Consider the following 21,587-nt stretch of genomic DNA (forward strand, 5'->3'; position numbering starts at 1 on the left):
CTACTTCCTCTTAGCCAGCTAATCTTTTAGATTAAAATTAGATTCCCTACAGTGTGAAGCAGGCCATCTGGCCCAACAAGTCCACATCGACCCTCCGAAGAGTAACCCACCCAGACCCATTCCCCTACTCCCTACTAATGCACCTACCACTATGGGCAATTTAGCGTGGCCAATTAACCTGACCTGCACATCTTTAGACTATGGGAGGAAACCGGAGCACCCGGAGGAATCCCACTCCGATACGGGAAGAATGTGCAACTCCACACAGACAGTCGCCTAAGGCTGAAATTGAACCTAGGTCCCTGACGCTGCGAGTAGCAGTGCTAACCACTGAGCCATTGTGCTGCTCATGTTTTTAACCATTCCAATATGCTAGCTTTTACATATAAGCTTTTGTTTTCCATAATGCAATACATTATCAAATACCTTTTGGAAACAAGTACAGTATATCCAACAGTTTCCATTTACCCACAGCAAGAGCCATCTTTTCAAAGGACTGCAATAGACTGATCAAACATGATTGCATTTTCTTAAAACCACGTTGATTACCCAATTACCAAGTGCTCTAAACTAATCTCTTCAATAACAGTTTTATTACATATTCCCTATAACAGATGTTAAGCAAACCGGCATGTATCAACAACAATATATCTGGCACTGGTTGAAAGAACTGTTAGACTATAAGTTTTTTTGAGATTTTAGCCTTAATGAAGGAGTGGCTTCTATTTGACAATCCAATTAAGAAAATGAGACTAATTTTCTCACACCAAACCTATAACATCACCCTTCAACAGACTTAAAACTTTGAAGCTGTTCTACCAATACTTTTACAAAGATACTTGGCAATCTATTCCTAAGAACTACATATTATTCAAAGTTGCACTGCTGTCACAATGACATGATCACATGGTTTCTCTAACAAAGATCATAAGCAATAGATCTTGGACATGATTGCTGCCAGGTTAGCCATCACCAGCCATAAACAGGTTAACTCCAAAAATCTATTAATGAGCGCTCAGGTCCTTGCTCAACATTTCTGAAAATAGTATATCCACAATAAACAGAATGCATCAAATTAATTGTTCCACTTTAGCCTGACTCTATATACCACCAAAGTTAATTGCACATGGATGCTTTCATACGGGGTGAAGTTCGTCACTGATTACTACAAAATCAGTAACTTAACATGAAAAGCCCACTTATGTAGAAAATGTTGCAAAAGCCCAAAGACTGCTGATAAAAAAACATAATGAATATACTTGAAAAACCCTTGAATAAAAATGTAACTTCAGGAATTATAGGCATAATTTTATGCACTGCAGGTTTAGAAATATTGGGACCTATAAAATTCTCCTGCATGGTCCTATCCCACCTCAAAGTCCACCCTCATGGGTGTTCTCTCTCTTCTTAGCCTCTAAGAACCTCTTCCTCTGAAAAAATCCTTCTCATCGAGAAGTTCATGGCTGTCTGCATGAAGCAGCTTACTTATTGCAGTCTGGATTTACCTCTGCATTTGGGGCTAAGCCACATACAAAAAAAAACTTCAAAACACAGGTCAAATTGTTATTTGATATGAACTATAACTGCAGAATAGACGAGTTTGTACTTACCTCACCATGGTGATAAGCCGACATTTCAGCCACTGATCCTGCCAACTGAGCAACCTTAACTTCTCGTTTATCATTTCTCTTGAAGCATGTGTATAAGACTTTGCGTTGCCCAGGTTTTAAGCCTGAAACAAATTTATACAACTGTTACTATACAGGAAACTTTGTTTTAACCAGCATGTTATGAACTGGCAATCTCAATAAACCAGCAAAAATCATATACCTCAATACCAGGCGGTTACTGTACTATTGAGATCTTTGTGACATCTGAGTAGTCAGTTGAAGGTGCGAGAGAGAAGGCTTTCTGCCAGTAAGTTTTCTTTGGGCAAAGCTGCATTATTATTTAGGTGATTTATTCTGTAAATAATGTAGAACAGTGACGCGTATGCTCCCTGCATTACATTTCAATTAATTACAGTATATGTTTTTATATTAACTATATCATCCTATTGATAATTGGAATATTTGATCAAGGGGGTGGCACGGTGGCTCAGTGGTTAGCACTTCTGCTTCACAGCACCAGGAAACCAGGTTCAATTCCAGCCTCGGGCACCTGTCTGTGTGGAGTTTGCACATTCTTCCCCTGTCTACGTGGGTTTCCTCCGGGTGCTCCGGTTTCCTCCCACAGTCCAAAGATGTGCAGGTTAGGTGAATTGGCCGTGCTAAAATCGCCTATAAGGTTAGGTGCATTAGTCAGAGGAATGGGTCTGGATGGGTTGCTCTGCAGAGGGTCAGTGTGCACTTGTTGGGCTGAAGGGCCTGTTTTCACACCGTAGGGCCTGTACAGTCCTGGTCCAATAGGTGCCAGTTAATAAATAGCTTGCTACACAATTTAATAAATTAGTAAAAACTAGAAAATTTCAAGAGAAGGGTGGGCCTTCTTCAGACATAGGAAGGATTGAAAAATATCTCTTAAGTGTACAAATTCTGCTGTATCGTGTTATAAACTCATGGAACACGGTCAGTGCTGAAGATCAGCATTTATTGCCCATCCAAGATTCTGAGAAGTGATGGTGATAAGGTGCTGCTGCAGTCCATGTGGTATAGGTACATTACCAGTGCTGTTAAGGAAGGGGTTCTAGGATTTTGATCGCGATAGTGAAGGAAACAATTTAGTTCCAAGTCAGAATGATTTGTGACATGGAGGAGAACTTGTCAGCAGTGGTTTTTTTTAAATGCAGCCCTTATCCTTCTAGGAGGCAAATGCCACAAGTTTGGAAGGTACTACTGAAACTGGTGAGCTGCTGCATGCACCGTGTAAACAGTAAACATTGTTGCCACTGGGTATCGGAAATAAAGACAGCGAACATTTAAGGTGAGGGTGGGGTACCAATCAAGTAGACTGTTTTGTCTTGAATTATGGTGACCACCTCGAGGGTTAGATTAGATTAGATTAGATTAGATGACTTACAGTGTGGAAACAGGCCCTTCGGCCCAACAAGTCCACACCGACCCGCCGAAGCGAAACCCATCCATACCCCTACATTTACCCCTTTACCTAACACTACGGGCAATTTAGCATGGCCAATTCACCTGACTTGCACATCTTTGGACTGTGGGAGGAAACCGGAGCCCCCGGAGGAAACCCACGCAGACACGGGGAGAACGTGCAAACTCCAAAGGCGGGAATTGAACCCGGGTCTCTGGCGCTGCGAGGCAGCAGTGCTAACCACTGTGCCACCGTGCCGCCCACGGCTCCACCGTGCTGGAGCTCTACTCATCCTTGGCAAATAATGAACAGCTCACACTCCTGATTTGTGTTTAGTAAATAATGGACAAGCTTTAAAACGGTAAGTGAGCTACTTGCCAAAGAATTCCCAGTCTATATTCTCCTGTTGTTGCCATGTTTATAAGGCTAGTCCTGTCAAGTTTCTGGTCAAGAGTAATCCCCAGGATGGTGATGTTGTGGATTTAGTAACAGCAAGTGCATTCAATGTCAAAAGATTATTACAAAGGATTATACAAAAGACAGCACAGTGGCTAACACTACTGCCTTACAGTGCCAGGGACCCAGGTTCGATTCCCGCCTCGGGCGACTACCTGTGTGGAGTTTGCACATTCTTCAAGTGTCCTCCGGGTGCTCCGGTTTCCTCCCACAATCCAAAAACATGCAGGTTAGGTGAATTGGCCATGCTAAATTGCCCGTGGTGGGGGTTATTAGTTAGGGGTAAATATAGGGTAGGGTACTCTTCGGAGGGTCGGTGTGGACCTGTTGGGCCGAAAGGCCTGTTTCTACACTATAGGAATTCTAATTCTATCTGCCTGTTAGGGAGGGTCACAAAAACAAAGATGATATGAGCAGGACACTGCAATTCAACTCTTTGAGCCTGCGCTGCCATTCAATATGATTATGACTGATCATCTGACTCAGTACACTGTACCCCAAACCCTTTAGCCCGAAAAACTATATACAAATCATTCCTGAAGGAAACATTCAATATTTTGGCCTCAATAACTCTCTTTGGCAGATAATTACACAGGAGAAAATGAGGTCTGCAGATGCTGGAGATCAGAGCTGAAAATGTGTTGCTGGAAAAGCGCAGCAGGTCAGGCAGCATCCAGGGAACAGGAGAATCGACGTTTCAGGCATAAGCCCTCCTTCAGGAATGAGGAAAGTTTGTCCAGCAGGCTAAGATAAAAGGTAGGGAGGAGGGACTAGGGGGAGGGGCGTCGGAAATGTGATAGGTGGAAAGAGGTCAAGGTGAGGGTGATAGGTCAGACTGGGGTGGGGGCGGAGAGGTCAGGAAGAAGATTGCAGGTTAGGAAGGCGGTGCTGAATTCAATGGATTTGACTGAGACAAGGTGGGGGGAGGGGAAATGAGGAAACTGGTGAAATCCGAGTTCATCCCTTGTGGTTGGAGGGTAGGCGGAAGATGAGGCGCTCTTCCTCCAACCGTCGTGTTGTTGTGGTCTGGCGATGGAGGAGTCCAAAGACCTGCATATCCTTGGTGGAGTGGGAGGGGGAGTTGAAGTGTTGAGCCACAGGGTGGTTGGGTTGGTTGGTCCGAGTGTCCCAGAGGTGTTCTCTGAAACGCTCCGCAAGTAGCCGGCCTGTCTCCCCAATATAGAGGAGGCCACATCGGGTGCAGAGGATGCAATAGATGATGTGTGTAGAGGTGCAGGTGAATCTGTGGCTGATATGGAAGTTTCCTTTGGGGCCTTGGAGGGAGGTGAGGGGTGAGGTGTGGGCGCAAGTCTTGCACCTCCTGCGGTTGCAGGGGAAGGTGCCGGGAGTGGAGGTTGGGTTGGTGGGGGGTGTGGATCTGACAAGGGAGTCACGGAGGGAGTGGTCTTTACAGAATGATGATAGGGGAGGGGAGGGAAATATATCCTTGGTGGTGGGGTCCGTTTGGAGGTGGCGGAAATGACGGCGGATGATGCGCTGTACATGGAGATTGGTGGGGTGGTAGGTGAGGACCAGTGGGGTTCTGTCCTGGTGGCGGTTGGAGGGTCGGGGCTCAAGGGCGGAGGAGCGGGAAGTGGAAGAGATGCCGTGGAAGGCATCGTCGACCACGTCGGGGGGGATATTGCAGAAGGAGGCCATCTGGGTTGTACGTTTTTGGAACTGGTCCTCCTGGGAGCAGATGCGGCAGAGCCGAAGGAATTGGGAGAATGGGATGGCGTTTTTACAGGGGGCAGGGTGGGAGGAGGTGTAGTCCAGGTAGCTGTGGGAGTCGGTCGGTTTGTAGTAGATGTCCGTGTTGATTTGGTCGCCCGAGATAGAAATAGAGAGGTCGAGGGAGGAATCTGAGACTGTCCAGGTGAATTTGAGGTTGGGGTGGAAGGTGTTGGTGAAGTGGATGAACTTTTCAACCTCCTCGTGGGAGCACGAGGCGGCGCCGATACAGTCATCGATGTAGCGGAGGAAAAGGTGGGGGATGGGGCCAGTGTAGTTGCGGAAGATGGACTGTTCCACATATCCTACAAAGAGGCAGGCATAGCTGGGGCCCATGCGGGTGCCCATGGCTACTCCTTTGGTTTGGAGGAAGTGGGAGGATTGGAAAGAGAAGTTGTTCAGAGTGAGGACCAGTTCAGTCAGTCGAAGGAGGGTGTCAGTGGAAGGGTACTGATCGGTACGGCGGGAAAGGAAGAAGCGGAGGGCTTTGAGTCCTTCGTGATGGGGCTGGAGGTGTACAGGGACTGAATGTCCATGGTGAAAATAAGGCGTTGGGGACCGGGGAAGCGAAAATCATGGAGCAAGTGGAGGGCATGGGTGGTGTCCCTAACGTAAGTGGGGAGTTCTTGGACTAAGGGGGACAGGACGGTGTCAAGGTATGCGGAGATGAGTTCGGTGGGGCAGGAGCAGGCGGAGACAATGGGTCGGCCGGGGCAGTCAGGTTTGTGGATTTTGGGCAGGAGGTAGAAGCGGGCGGTGCGGGGTTGTGGGACTATGAGGTTGGAGGCGGTGAATGGGAGATCTCCCGAGGTGATGAGGTTATGGATGGTCTGGGAGATGATGGTTTGGTGGTGGGGGGTGGGGTCATGGTCAAGGGGGCAGTAGGAGGAGGTATCTGCGAGCTGGCGTTTGGCCTCAGCGGTGTAAAGGTCGGTGCGCCAAACTACTACCGTGCCTCCCTTGTCTGCTGGTTTGATAGTGAGGTTGGGGTTGCAACAGAGGGAGTGGAGGGCTGCGCGTTCCGAGGGTGAGAGGTTGGAGTGGGTGAGAGGGGTGGGGGAGTTCAGGTGGCGGTTAATATCGCGGCGGCAGTTTGCTATGAAGAGGTCGAGGGCAGGTAGGAGGCCAGCACGGGGTGTCCAGGTGGATGGGGTGTGTTGGAGGCATGAGAAGGGGTCGTCAGAGGGTGGGCGAGAGTCTTGGTTAAAGAAGTGGGCACGGAGGCGAAGGCGGCGGAAGAATTAGATTAGATTAGATTAGATTACTTTAGATTAGATTAGATTACTTTACAGTGTGGAAACAGGCCCTTCGGCCCAACAAGTCCACACCGACCCGCCGAAGCGTAACCCACCCATTCCCCTACATTTACCCCTTACCTAACACTACGGGCAATTTAGCATGGCCAATTCACCTGACCTGCACATCTTTGGACTGTGGGAGGAAACCGGAGCACCCGGAGGAAACCCACGCAGACACGGGGAGAACGTGCAAACTCCACACAGTCAGTCGCCTGAGGCGGGAATTGAACCCGGGTCTCTGGCGTTGCGAGGCAGCAGTGCTAACCACTGTGCCACCGTGCCACCCATGATTGTTCGATGTCACGCCGTGTGTTGAACTCATTAATCCGAGAGCGTAGGGGAATGAAAGTGAGGCCTCTGCTGAGGACTGATAATTACACAGGCTCACCACTCTGGATGAAGAAATCTCTCCTGGCACAAATCACCTGCCACTTGACTGGGGTAAATGTTAATTTCTCTTATCAGCCTAAATATTTCTGTATCTAAGTTTAAACTGCTTCAGTTTCGACAGTTGTGAACAATACTGACTGTTGTGCAACCATCTCTTTTTCTGACTTTATGATTGAAGGTCGGTCATTGGCACTGCAACTGAAGATAGTTGGGTCTGCGACACTGCTGAGGAGCCTCTGTGATAATGTTCTACAGCTGATATTAGTGACACTTAATAACAGGACCATTTATGCTAGGCGTGACACTAATTGTTAGAGAACATTCTTTCCAATTCCCATCAACATGATTTTGCTGCAATTCTTTCATGTGTACTTAGTCAAAAGCTGCATTGATCAAAGGGCAATCACCCTAAGTTCATCTTTGGAATTTAGCGCTTGTGTGTTTGGACCTAGTCTGTAATGCAGGATAGAGTGAATTAGCCTTGGCAGAACCCAAACTGAGCATTAGTCAGTAGATTATGGCCAAGTAGGTGCTAACTAATAACAACAACAGGATCTTCTTTCACTGTGCTGATGACTCCAAAGAAATTGACAAAGCAGGCACGAATGCAATTGCCCTGTTTTTTGAACAGAACACAGCTAAGCAATTTTGCATATTTTTGGGTACATGCCAGTGTTGCTGGTACACTAGAACACCTAGGCTAAAGACCCAGGTGGTTCTGGAGCACTGGGGACATTGTTCAGGGTCCACAGTCGTTGCTGCATCCAGTAAATATTGTTGCTTCTTGATAAAAAGTATTCTGAATTGGACTGGTTGAAGATTGGAATCTATGAAGCTGGAGACCTCAGTAGGAGATGGAGATGGATCTTCCATTTGGCACTTCTGGTTTACCATACTTGCAAATAATTCAGTCTTGTCTTCACAACAATGTGCTGGATCTGCCATCAGTGAATGCAGATCTTTTCTTTGTAAAGAAAAGGGAGAGTCTCTGCAGAGTTGCTGCTTCTGGCTAGGTGCTTAACTGTCCACCACCATTCACAACAAGGCAGGAGTGCAAAGCTTACTTTGATATCTTGGCTTTGGGATTGTTTAGCTCTGTATATTACACATTGCTTCTGCTATTCAGAATACATGCTATCCAATCTACCAGGGTACAATCCCGTATTTAGTTATGCCTAGTGATGTTCTTGTATACTTCTCATTGAGGGAGAGTTAATCCCAGGCTTGATGGAAAGATATGGCAGGCAAGGTTTACAGATTGCAGTTTGAATAAAATTCTGCTTCTGCTGATGCTTTGTAGAACTTCACGAATGCCCTGTTTGAGCTGCTAGATCTGTGCTAAATCTATTGCATTTTGAGAGTGGTCTTGCCGTTCAATACAGCTGTGGGTATCCTTTGTGTGAATATAGACTTTCATCTCCACAAGAACTGCGGTGGTTAGTCTTAAACATTCAGTCATGGGCATGCTTCTGCAACAGATGCCTGACAATGAAGTGAAGCATATGTTTTTCTCCTCTCATTGATTGTGCCATAGGTCAGGTATCTTCTTCAAAACCTGACCAGCTCAGTCAATATTGGTGCTACCAAGCCACACTCAGTGGTGGACCTTGAAGTTCCCCACAGAGCTCCTTCTTGTCCTTTCTACCCTTACTACTTCTTTGCAATGATGTAAGAGAACTAATTCATCAATGGTTATCAGCAAAAGGTTTCTTGCTAATGTTTCACCTGATGCTATGAGACTTTGTGAGACCCAGAGTCAATGTTGAGGACTCCCAGAATCCTTCTACTTGACTGCATACCACTGTCTCACTGTTTTAGTTCTCACTGAGACAGGACATGGCGAAGGATGGCAACAGAGAAGTCTTGAATGTTTGCTGCAACATATAACTGTTGAGCCGTTGCTGGACTAGGCTGACATGCAGCTCTTCGAACTTTGACATAAGTTCATGAAAAGGACATTACAGTGCTTAGATCAATGCTAATTCTTTTGTTCTTATTCAAGATTTCTGGAGTCATTTGATACAACTGAGTGACTTACTAGGTCATTTCAAGTCAAACACTTAGCATTGGATCTGGAGTCACAAGGAAACCAGAATGGCTAAGGACAGTAAGCTGCTTCCCAAAAGGATATTAGTGATCCAGATTTTATTTTTAAAACAACGACCCAGTAGTATGATCATTTCTGAGAATGGTTTTCATCATATTATTTATTTTACAATAATCTGGGTGCCACAATGAGATTTGAACTCTTCTCTCCTGAATGTTAGTAGGGGCACCTGAATTACTACTGCAGTAACATCACTACACAAGGATGATTCCAGTTATATATTTAACCATTAGCACCAGGTGGAAAATAAATTTATCAAAATTAAAACCACTCTAATTCATAAAATTAGAATGATTTTAAATTATATACAAAACAATAAAATGTTTACATCACCCTAATTTTTATCATTTTATCGACAGCTTCTCAAATCTAAATTCATATGTTTCCTGCATTAATATTCCTAATATTTGGGGTCAATAAGCTGGATACAATAGGAAACAAGGAAAGTGATTTTAGATTGTATGACTAAAACTAAACATGATTGATTGCATTTTTTTAAGAAAATGCATAAGACGACACGGGCTTCACCTTTGGGCACTATTTGGATAAGTGGGAAACAAAGATAAAAAAAAGTCAATTCTTAATTATATATAGGATAGCTTCACATTAGAAATACTTACCATCAACAAGAGAAGGAATAGATCTTTCGTTATCAGAATTTGAGAAAAGGATTAATTCTTTGTTGATGAAGTCATTGTACGTCAAGTACTTTGTTGCTGTTCCATATAAATATTGCTGTAAAATTAGATTTTGAAAAGTCACAACCATAAATACAACAGAACAAAATATCAGCCATTAAGAGTACAATTTAACATCACAGACCTCTGGCAGGCCATGTAGCCTTCTCTGTCTTCGGTCTTCCATGAAATTGGTCAGCCATTCTTTTCGATCATCTATCTTCTTTTTGCTGAAAGCCTGAGACATTGTAACATTAAAGACATCTGATAAACTGTGGAAGGATCACCATGCTGCAGTGTCTACTGACTGATTACTGATGAAATCACAATATTGTTAAAAAGTACATTACCAAATATACTCTTTAAATTATAAAACTCAATCACAGTATGGCCTAAATTAAAAGAAATTAACAAGTAAACTCAATTAAAATACAAATGTGTTTTTGTGCCTTTATTCACTGGAATTAACCTGGTACCTGTACTACACTTGTAGCATTCATCCAAGAATTCTTAGGTTCTGGAAAAGTCCCAGAAAACTGCCAAGGTATTACCCTTACTCAAACAGCACGTGAAACCAAAAAACATGTAAATATTGGCCAGTTAATTTAACATCTGTCATTGGGATAATGTTAAAGAGGATGAGATAGTACAGCATTTAGGAACAGCAATTTACAAATCAAGCAGTCAGCATTATGGAGAAGAAATCATGCTTGTCAAATTTATTAATGTTCTTTCAAGAGGACAGCAAGATTGAGGAACCTGCTGAAGCAACATACTTAGGTTTTCAAAAGGCACTCCACAAGGTACCCCATGTAAGGCTACTTAATGAGAACCATAGTTTTGGGGGCAGCATCTTAGTATGGAATAAGGATTAGCTAACCAACAGAAGGCAGAAAATTGGGATAAAGGGGATGTTTCAGGTAGGCAATCCTAAACTATTGGAGTGCCAAAAGGGATCAGTGTTGGGGCCGCAATTATTCACAATGATATGAATAGCTTGGATGAGGGAAGTGAATGCACTATCACCAGGTTTGCAGATGACACAAAAAATAGGTGGGAAGGCAGGTAGTGAGGATGACACACAGACTCTACAGAGGAATATGGACCGGTTAGGTGAGTGGACAAAAACGTGGCAGATGGAAAATACCATGGGAAAATGTGAAGTTATATACTTTGGTACAAAGAATAGAGGAGCCAAATACTATTAAAATGGAAAACATGCAGAAAGCTGCAGCACAGAGGGATTTGGCAGTTCTTGAGTGAATCACATAAAAGTTAGCGTTAAAATTAATGGCTAATAAAGGAAAGTAAATGATTATACATTATTTGAAAATCTTGCAAAGAGACACCTTGCTAAACCTATACCAGTACAGGGCAGAAGTGGGTACTGCAGATGCTGGAGATTAGAGTCAAGATTAGAGTGGTGCTGGAAAAGCACAGCAGGTCAGGCAGCATCTGAGAAGCAGGAAAATAGACATTTTGGGCAAAAGCCTGATGAAGGGCTTTTACCTGAAACGTTGATTTTCCTGCTCAAATGGTGCCTGACCTGCTGTGCTTTTCTAGCACCACTCTAATCTATACCAGCATAGGTTAGACTACAGCTGGAATACTAAGGATGATGTTTAGTCCCCTTATCTAAGAAAAGATAAACTGGCACTGGAGTTCACAGAAGTTTTACTGGATTGTTTTCAGGTATGGAGGGGTTCTCTTGAGGATTTTGCATAGGTTTGGAAGTTAAAAGAATGAGAGGAGACCTTATTGAAACATAATGTTCTTAGTGAGCTTAACAGGGTACATGTTGAATCATCAAGACTGCAAATGACCCTCTGAAGAGCAAGGACCAAGCCTGCCAGTCTACCCCCTTAATTAGGAGCAAGGAAGGTCTGCAGATGCTGGAGATCAGAATCGAAAAGTGTGGTGCTGGAAGAGCACAGCAGGTTACGCAGCATCCGAGGAGCAGGAGAATTGACATTTTGGGCATAAGCTCGCCATCATTTTATCCCTTTAATTTCCACGGCTAATTCAGCTAACCTGTACATCCTTGGACAATATGGACAATTCAGCATGGCCAATCCACCTAACTTGGACATCTGAACTGTGGGAGGAAACAGAGTACCCGGAGGAAACCTATGCAGATCCGGGACAAACATGCAAACTCCACAGAGTCAGTCACCCAAGGCTGGAATTGAACACACTGTGAGGCAGCAGTGCTAACCACTGAGCCACTGTGCCGCCCATACAGAGAGATTTTTCTGAAGTGGGAGAGACTATGGCAGGAGCACACAAACTCATAGGGAAAGGGTCACCAATTTAAAATAAAGATGAGAAGGAATTGTTTTTCTCAGAGTGTCATGGATGTGGAATTCTTTGCCATAGAGAGATATTGAGGCAGTGTCAGTGTATATTCAAGGCTGAGTCAGACAGATTTTAATCTGTAAGGGAATCAAGGGTTATAGGCATAAGGTGGGAACTAGGACATAAGGATTATTAGATCAGCCACGATCACTTTGAATGGCAGAGCAGATTTGATGAGCTGAATTGCCTATCTCTGCCCCTACAGCTATGGTTTTATGGCAACACAATACTTAAATACAGGATTTGTGCTGAATTTAGAGTCAGAGATATACAGCACAGAAACAGACCCTGCGGTCCAACTCGTCCATGCCGACCAGATATCCTAACCTAATCTAGCCCCATTTGCCAGCACATGGCCCATATCCTTCAAAACCATTCCTATTCATATAACCATCCGGATGTCCTTTAATAGTTAGTATTGAAACAGCCTCCACCACTTCCTCTGGCAGCTCATTCCATACACGTACCACCCTGTGTGTGAAGAAGTTGCCCCCTAGGTCCACTTTATATCTTGCCCCTATCACCCTAAATCTATGCCCTCCAGTTCTGGACTCCCCCACCCCAGGGAAAAGACTTTCTCTATATATTCTATCCATGCCCCTCATGATTTTATAAACCTCTATATGGCCACCCCTCAGCCTCTGACGCTCCATGCAAAACAGTCCCAGACTATTCAGCCTCTCCCTATACCTCAAATGCTCCAAGCCTGGCAACAATCCTTGTAAACCTTTTCTGAACCCTTTCAAGTTTCACAACGTCCTTCCAATAGGAAGGACAGAGTTGCACACAATTGTCCAAAGGTGGCCTAACCAATATCCTGTACAGCCGCAACCCATATACTGCATACTCTGACCAGTAAAGAACAGCATACCAAACCCAACCTTCCATCTATCTGCAACTCCACTTTCAATGAACAATGAATCTGCACTCCAAGGTCTCTTTGTTCAGCAACACTCCACAGGACATTACCATTAAGATGTATAAGACCTGCACTGATTTGCTTTTCCAAAACGCAACACCTCGCATTAATCTATATTAAACTCCATCTACAACTTCTCAGCCCACTGGCCCATCTGATCAAGATCCTGTTGTAATCTGAGGTAACCTTCTTCACTGTCCAGTACACCTGCAATTTTGGTGTCATCTGCAAACTTACTAACTATACCTCTTACGCTCATATCCAAATCATTTATGTAAATGACAAAAAGGAGTGGTCCCAGTACTGATCCTTGTAGCACACCATTGGTCACGGGCCTCCAGTCTGAAAAGGAACCCTCCATCACCACCCTCTGTCTTCTACCTTCAAGCCAGTTCTGTATCCAAATGGCTAGTTCTCCCTGAATTCCATGAGAATTATATTTACAGACTGACCTGTAAGTTTTGGATTTGCCCTGAAACCTTTTTAGTTCAATTTCTTTAAAAGGTTGACAAGTTTTATTTTCTATAATAGTTATCCGTAATACCAGAGTAATTGCAGCGTCATCCTCCGGGCCAGTGTATCTAAACATTACGCGGTGCCTGTCCATATCAGCAAAGTATTCTTTTGCTTCTTTTGATGTACTTGTACCGAGACCTGTGAGAGACATCATATATTCCAGTCATTTTATATATGCATTTACTATGATTATTACTTGACATTAGCTCTATTGGGTACCTGCAATTGGCAGAATGAAATTCAACTCCAGTTCGATAGTATATCAGCATTAAGAGAACTTGTTGGCAGCTGTGCAAAAATACAAAATTACTAAATTAAGTCACATTTGCCCCCACCTCCTATAGCTTTTACTTTTGACTGCTTGCGTCAGAACTTTTACGTAACAAACCTTTGTAGTATTTTACTTTCCAAGATTTGTTGTTGTCTGCTTGTTTTTTCCATTCATCAAATTCAGGAATGCTGTAGAATGCTAATTCTTGTTTATTTTTGGTAGCCTTTATGGAGAAAAAAATTAAAGTCATATTTTTAAACAATAATTATAATACAGAATACTGTGAAATTTGCAGTAATCTGAAGGTCGAACTAGCCTTTACAATAGGTGTAATGAACTCCTCCAAGAATTGGTGCCGCAGCAGAGATGGCCAGTTATGATGGAAGAAGTTAATCAGCAAGCCTTTGATATGAGAGCCATCCTGATCCTGTAACATTTAAAGACATGTCAATGTGATAAACTGTCAAAATTCATGAACTACAAAACAGAAAGTTAACTAAATCTCCCACAGCAATTAGACAAGGGGCAGAATGTTGTGTAGGAAATGAGGGCCTTGGGTGCCAGTTAGAGAGAAGGTGACAACCCCTCCTAAAAAAGAAAGAGGTGGGAAGACCGTCCATAGGTTTTCCAACCACGACTGAATTGGGTGAACATGAGAAGGTGATTGGATTTCCACACTGCATTCTTCAATCCACTTAAACACCCCCATTGCCCACAAAAACCCAGAGAGAAGGCACAAGATTACATTACAATCTTTATTACACATGTGCCATATAAACTCTTTTTCTTCTTTCTGAATTGCAACTTGATCTATTTGCCTTTGCCTTGAAACCTGAGTTTCTCTTACTAATATGACTCTAACTATGTGCAAGTAAGGACTGCAGATGCTGGAGATCAGAGTCGGAAGTGTGGCGCTGGAAAAGCACAGCAGGTCAGGCAGCATCTGAGGAGCAGGAGAATCAATATTTCAGGCATAAGCCCTTCAGCCTGAAGGGTTTTACAAGTGGCGATACTCCCACATCTGCTGCTTGGAAGGTTCAATTGAAGGAGTCTTCGTGAGTTACTGCACCGTATCTTGTACATCAATGGTGATGGAAGGAATTCAAGTAAATAGGGAGTGGTTGAGGAGGCAATCAAGTGAGCTGCTTTCTGGTTGATGCTTCAAGCTTCTTGAGGGTTAATGGAGCTGCAGTCATTCAGGAAAGCGGAGAGTTTTCCATCACACTCCTGATTGTGCTTTGTAGTTTGCAAATAGACATTGAGACGACAGGTGATGAGTTAATTGCTATGGAATCCTAGCCTCTGATATGCTCTTGTCTTATAAATACTGTGACTATCAGAAGCTGAATTGAACAAATATCACCCTCTGTCCCCGGATGTCGATCATGGGGAATTTAGTGACGCCAATGCCATTGAACTTTCAGGTGCAATGGTTAGATTTTCTCGATGTAGATGGTTATTGCCTAGCAGCCTGTTCAGCAGTGGGCAGACATTGTCCAGCATGGACTGCTTCACTTCCTGAGGGGTTGTAATTGGTACTGAAAATTGTATAAACATCAGCAACAAATCCCATATCTGGCTTTATGTTGGAGGGAAAGTCACTGATAAAGCACCTGAAGATGAATGTGCTTAGGATACTACCTTAAGGAACTCCGAGGCTGAAAAGACTAACCTCCAACAAGTACAAACATCTACCTCTGGGCTAGGTATAACTTCAATCGACAGAGTTTTCCCACTTTTCCATGATGCCATACTTCGAAGAATGACACCTTTATGTCAATGCCACTACTGCCGCCTCACCTCTGGAGATCAGTTATTCCGTTCATGTTTGAACTAAGGCTGTAAATGAGATCAGAAGCCATGTATCCAACCTGAGTCACTTAGAATCACTGAATCCCTACAATGCAGAAAGAGGCCATTCAACACTTCAACAAGCATCCCACCTAGATTACACGATCCCCCATCCCTGTAAGTTCACATTCACATGTACAGGCTAATTCACCTAGCCTGTATGTCCCTGGACACTACAGGCCAAATTAGCATGACCAATCCACCTAACCAAGCAGTCTTTGGGCTGTGCGAGGAAACCGAAATACCTGGCTAAAACCCATGCAGAGATGGGAAAAATGCACAAACTCCACACAGACAGTCACCCAAGGCTAGAATTGAACCAGGTCCCTGATGCTGTGAGACAGCAGTGCCAGTCACTGTGCCACCATGCTGCCCAATTATTCCTTTGCAAGTGTCACCTATGGCAGTGTTGATAACTTTTTCTATCTCTTCACTGACAATCGAGGTTAGACTGATGAGTAGTAATTAATGGTTTGGGTTTGTCCTACTTTTTGTGCACAGAACATAATGAAGCAATTTTCCACATTTTAGGGTAGTGTTGAGAAACTGAACAAGAACAGCTTAACTGGAGGTATGGCTATTCCTAGAGGGCATGTTTTTAGTACCATTGCTGGAACATTGTTGGGGCCATTAGCCTTTGAAGTATCCAGGGCCATATCACACAGTGGGAATCAAATTGGCTGAAGATTGAGATCAATAATTAATGCCACCGCTTGCTGAGTGCATACTGGCTGCCTGGTTTCCTATTGAACAACAGTGACTACACTTCAAAAAGTACCTCAAAATAAAATACGACAGGAGATTTATTAGTACACTGAATATCTGCATGCAGCTCTATTCTACTACTCTCAAGTCAGGTTTTCTATCATTTTAAACAGTATTATTGTTTCAATTAAGACTCTTTCAGACCTGATCAGTCATGATCATAATCTTGCCATAGCGAAGAGATTTCAGAGACTCTGCATCATCATAACTCTTCTTGTACTGAAGGCCAACTATCTTGATAATGTTGTTGATTTCTGCATTTTCCATTATCTGCATTACAAAATAATCATATTCATGTTTTTAGTAGAATGGCACAACTTTCATGCTATTAATAGATTGAAACAAAAATTTTTATGGTAGACATACACACACCCATTTCCCCCTCTCCCCTCATCAGTTACATTAGTAGTCGAGGTAATAATTAGCTTCTTTACGCAAATTCCAACTGGAACCTGAAGTGATGTCCTAAAATTAATCGAAAAATTGAAAACATCAACAGTGCACAACTTTCTAAGTAACTTCTGGTATGTATTTAATATTTAATAAAAAGACAGCTTGCACATTTGATGTTAAGTTTATTTATAGCATTAATGACACAAACTGTAAATACCATAACTTCCTACTTTTCTGTATTTTTAAATGTGGACTGAATTGGGAAAATTGGCACTTTAGAACCAAGGATTGTGAAAGGAATTACTGCACTTTTTAAAAGTTAAATTTAAACTCAATATAAGTCATATTTACACTGTTGCTTTCTTCAAATAGTGAAGGAGACTGTTTGCTGACAGGCCAACACCAAGAAATATATACAAAGTGAGATTAGCATAACAGAAGTAGCCAATTGTGGATAATAAAGGCCACCAGCCTGACAACTATATTGGCACGTATGTAGCTGAACAGTCTGTGGGTTTGCATGATACTGGCAGAAATCTTCAGATCACCATAAGGGGAAAATAATGCAACTTTCTCTCTGGTAAAATATCTAAAGCCTGAAGCAAGCCATTTTTTTTCCCCTTACCAATTGTTATAGTTACTGATTTAAGGTCACAGCTTATAAGACTTAGCAGTTAATGTACCAATCGCTTGTACCTCCTGTGAAGAGCTGAAAAGCATGAAGAGAGACAGAACAGCAGCATGGATAATAGTACGCAAAAGCATCACCTCGGTAAAACCTGTGAATTGGAGCCACTCACCCATATCTGCCCATCAATGTTTTCTTTGTCTATGTATGGAGTTTAGAAGAGTGCTTGAATTTTAACTGATCAAATTAAATGCTGAAAGGTCATATTTGTTTATCTGTGGCTTGAATCTATTACCTTATCAGAATACAGATTGGGAATCCTTCATCCTAAAACCTTGTGATCAACCTATGTTTGGATAAATGATACATTGAATTTTCGAGCTCCATTTGCGTCCTTCAGAAAAAGGACTTTTCTTATTTGAAACAAACCCAATTTAGTGCTGCGCAGATGTAGCCTGGCAGCTCAAATTAGCAAAAGTACTACCATTTAGCAGCGTCAAAAACATACTGCAAAAAACTGAAATGAAATGCTGGAAATATCTGATCAATCAGGCAACACTTACTAAAAATGTAACAGAATTAACGTTTTACATTCTGATGAAATATCAACCTGAAATGTTAATTCTACTTCTCGCAACAAATACTGGTCAACCCCCAGAGCATTTTCAGGTTTGTATCACTAACTGTTGATTGGGAGAAGACATGGCAGCTTACACAAAATCATGTTAAAAGTTATCTTGCTCGTATAGATAACTCTTCACAGGAATAAGTAAATGCAACAACTAGGTTTAGGAACGTCACGGAGACCTGCACCTTAACTAGGAAAGCTGCAATGTAACGGGTCACTTCCCCATTGCACAGTGAACTAACAGGAATAATTGTTCACTATTTTAAAGAAGGGAAAAGGATAAACCTAGTCATTTCCACTCATTCAACTTATGCTGATGCTTAGGTAACTTCTAGAGACAATACTGGCAATTGGTAAGTATGAACTAATAAATTAAGTGAGAAATTTCATTGGTTGACATTATTTGAAGTAATGGAGAGGACTGTAGTCAAAAGTGGTTGATGCATGTATCAATTTTAAAGAAGTTGTTTGAGTGATTAAAAAAAAATAGAATTAAAGAGATGCATGGATATAAGATAGGCTAAGGAGCAGAAAGCAGAGAGTAGTAGTAAAGCATTGCTTTGCAGACTAATGGTGTCCCAGGGGTCAGTGTTGGGACCACTCTTCTTTTGACATACATTAGTGAGGAATTAAAGTATGGTTTCCTTAGTTGAGATTAATTGAAAATACATTCTCCAAGCAAACACATGGTCAAAAATAACGTTTTAGGTTTATGTTTATTTTTGTTGCTAAAGTTAGTGTAAACCTAGGCTAACTTTTGAAAATGCTTTGAGGCAAAAATACATTGCTATGCTTTAAATTTGTTTTGCTTTGTAGCTTAATGTAAAAGGTCTATATTATATGAATTTTACATGTTTATTTTGAGTTTAAACTTGTTTTAGGTACGAGTTATTGTAGTGTCACATGTAGTTCTTTTGAGTTAAACAATATTGATAGATTTTTCAGAATACTTAGATGTACAAATGGGACATTTGGAATGAGAGTTATTCACCTGAGGCGACATGACATTCTTCCAACAGACATAAATGGCTTTATTGGTGGCACATTGACATCAAAGATGTAAAACATTTGCACAGTTATATGGACAAGTTGTTACAAAAGAGTTATTTTACAAAGTGAGAATGAAGCACTAAGAATGAATCAGGAGACAATAGGAAGTGAAATCACTAAGATGACCATTACTTTTACAGAAACCAATTAGGAATTGGGCATAACACTTTTCAGCAATCGGAGACTGATCATGTGCTATCTCATACATTGAGAAGTCAATTAAGTTCAGGACATCTCTGATCATGCACAGGAGATAGTGGATAGTAAGAACAAATAAACGATGATACTTAGTAGTTAATTGCACAGAAAGGAAGACCAAAGACAGAAGCATAATTTCGCTCATCAGAAGAGATTAGATTAGATTCCCTACAGTATGGAAACAGGCCCTTCGGCCCAACAAGTCCACATCGACCCTCCGAAGAGTGACCCACCCCATACTTACCCCGACTAATGCACCTCACTCTATGGGCAATTCAGCATGGCAAATTCACCTAACTTGCATATTTCTTTTGGATTGTGGGAGGAAACCGGAGCATCTGGAGGAAATCCACGCACACACAGGGAGAATGTGCAAACTCCACACAGACACTTGCCTGAGGCTGGAATCGAACCCAGGTCCCTGGTGCTGTGAGGCAGCAGTGCATTCCACTGAACCACGGAGACAAGAGCCAAGTCAACCAGAAACACATGCCAGTGACCCAGAGTAGATCAGGTGAAAATCTATTTTTATTAATTACCATTTCTTTGGTATTTATTCAAAAAATTGAATCAATTCTATGAAATTCAAATGTATTTGACCCTGGGAAAGGTATTTAATTAATCACAACTAATAAATTTTTAGATTAGCTCTCTCAACTCAGTTTACAATTGTAATCGACGGAAGTCTTACAATTAAAGTTAAAGTGAACCCCAGAATCTGACACCACAGAACCCAAACTTTTCACTTTGCACTGATCAGGATAAATGTAAATTGTTTAATTTTAAAATAATAATGATAATTTATACGACAGGAGAAAAGAATGCTAACTGGTTGGCAGGTTGACTGTGATTGACTGAGGCATTCCACGCGCAAGTCAACAGGGAACTGTAGGCCACTCAAGCTCCCTGGTAATTCAAACAAAACGTGCAAGGCTTTTAGCATAGCTATTTGTTTCTCTGGACACACTATCTGTGTCATGCCCAACAACAATTGGACCTGTGTGCAGAAAACAGATCACTACCTACAAACAGGTCACTTCTACAGCATGTTTGACTAATTATATGAGCTGCAAGTATAGCCATGTGCACAAATTAGGAACTTACATAATTCAGAGACAGGAAAACATCATTTTAGATAGACAGCAACACCCTGTTACTGGAAAATATCATTTGAGAACCACTCCACATTATAAGCTGCCATTTTTAGACTATATATATATATATATATATATATATAAAAATTATCCTGGAAATAGAACTTACCTTGAAAATCTGCTACAATCTGGTTATATGACGAAGAAGTTTATCTTGAAGATGAACACTACTTATAAAAAGCAATATGGAAAACGGACAATGTACATTCAGTGGATTTTAGAAAGTCAGGTGACTTTTTGAGCTTCTGCGCAGACAGTTAGACATCTGAACATATTTCTGGGAAATTACTCAAAAAGCAAATGGCCCTCACATGCACTAATGATTCACACATGATTTACCCTCAACACTTTCATGAAACATTCTTAAAATGACAATGGTTACTAAACCTCCCAGTCTAACAGAGATCAATTTCATTTGAAATCCTTTTTCAGTGGGGATGATCCTTGCCGGAATGTTGATGGTATATCAAGCATTATCCTATTGTGTGCCAACTACATCGTCTACACAATAAGTTGAATCCAATAAAATACATTGATACTGTCACCTCTGACTGAAATTAGCTGAAGGGGGAACAGATTCCTTATTAATTCACAAAGATAGCCCACTCAGCCAGTCAGTCAGTCAGTCAGTCTGCAATCAACCCCATCAGATGAAGAGACCTCATTTAAGAAAACAATGTCTGTTTCAATAAGATAGTCATTTTAGACAGTGAAGAATAGATAACTCCTTTTGCCTGCAAAATCATATTATTTCAGTACAACTTCAGGTGAGAAGCCAGAAACTTGCAAATTCCTTTTTACTTCAGGAAACCAGGAGAAAATCCCTAAGGCCTATAAAATTCACAACTAAAAAGGACTGTGCAAACACTTTTTCTTTACAGTCTTAACAACTTAGATGCAGGTTGTATTTTTGTAAGCCATATTTTCTTATAACTATCAGTGTTTGGGGAAGGGGTTTTGCTTGGTCTTTTACAGTTTAGATATTGTCGAAGATAAGCATTTAGCCTTTTTAAGAAAGCCTACCTTATGTCAGTTCTTTACAGACAGTATTCTGCCGTGTTAAGACACTCAAAAACTACAGCTTGTTGCAGTTAGCCAAATGGTGCAAAAGGGGAAATTATAGTGTATGCTTCACCGTTTGCAACATAGATTATGCAAGCTTTT

At 41.9% G+C, this 21,587-nt stretch overlaps 1 protein-coding gene across 1 annotated transcript in view; it reads right to left on the reverse strand.

Moving 5' to 3' along the window:
* Positions 1-21,587, reverse strand: part of LOC122549657 (DNA topoisomerase 2-beta-like) — a 148,289-nt gene that overhangs the window by 61,566 nt on the left and 65,136 nt on the right. Inside the window, exons 13-19 of the mRNA XM_043689461.2 lie at positions 16,517-16,642; positions 14,073-14,183; positions 13,874-13,979; positions 13,514-13,623; positions 9,841-9,933; positions 9,639-9,753; positions 1,611-1,732 (exon numbers count right to left, since the gene is read on the reverse strand). Of these exons, the coding sequence (XP_043545396.1) occupies positions 1,611-1,732; positions 9,639-9,753; positions 9,841-9,933; positions 13,514-13,623; positions 13,874-13,979; positions 14,073-14,183; positions 16,517-16,642 (783 nt within the window). The remainder of the gene's footprint in view (positions 1-1,610; positions 1,733-9,638; positions 9,754-9,840; positions 9,934-13,513; positions 13,624-13,873; positions 13,980-14,072; positions 14,184-16,516; positions 16,643-21,587) is intronic.

This window comes from Chiloscyllium plagiosum, unplaced genomic scaffold (genome assembly GCF_037043375.1).
Source record: "Chiloscyllium plagiosum isolate Xiang-an unplaced genomic scaffold, Cpla_swu_hap1 HiC_scaffold_5, whole genome shotgun sequence".
Classification (NCBI taxonomy): domain Eukaryota; kingdom Metazoa; phylum Chordata; class Chondrichthyes; order Orectolobiformes; family Hemiscylliidae; genus Chiloscyllium; species Chiloscyllium plagiosum.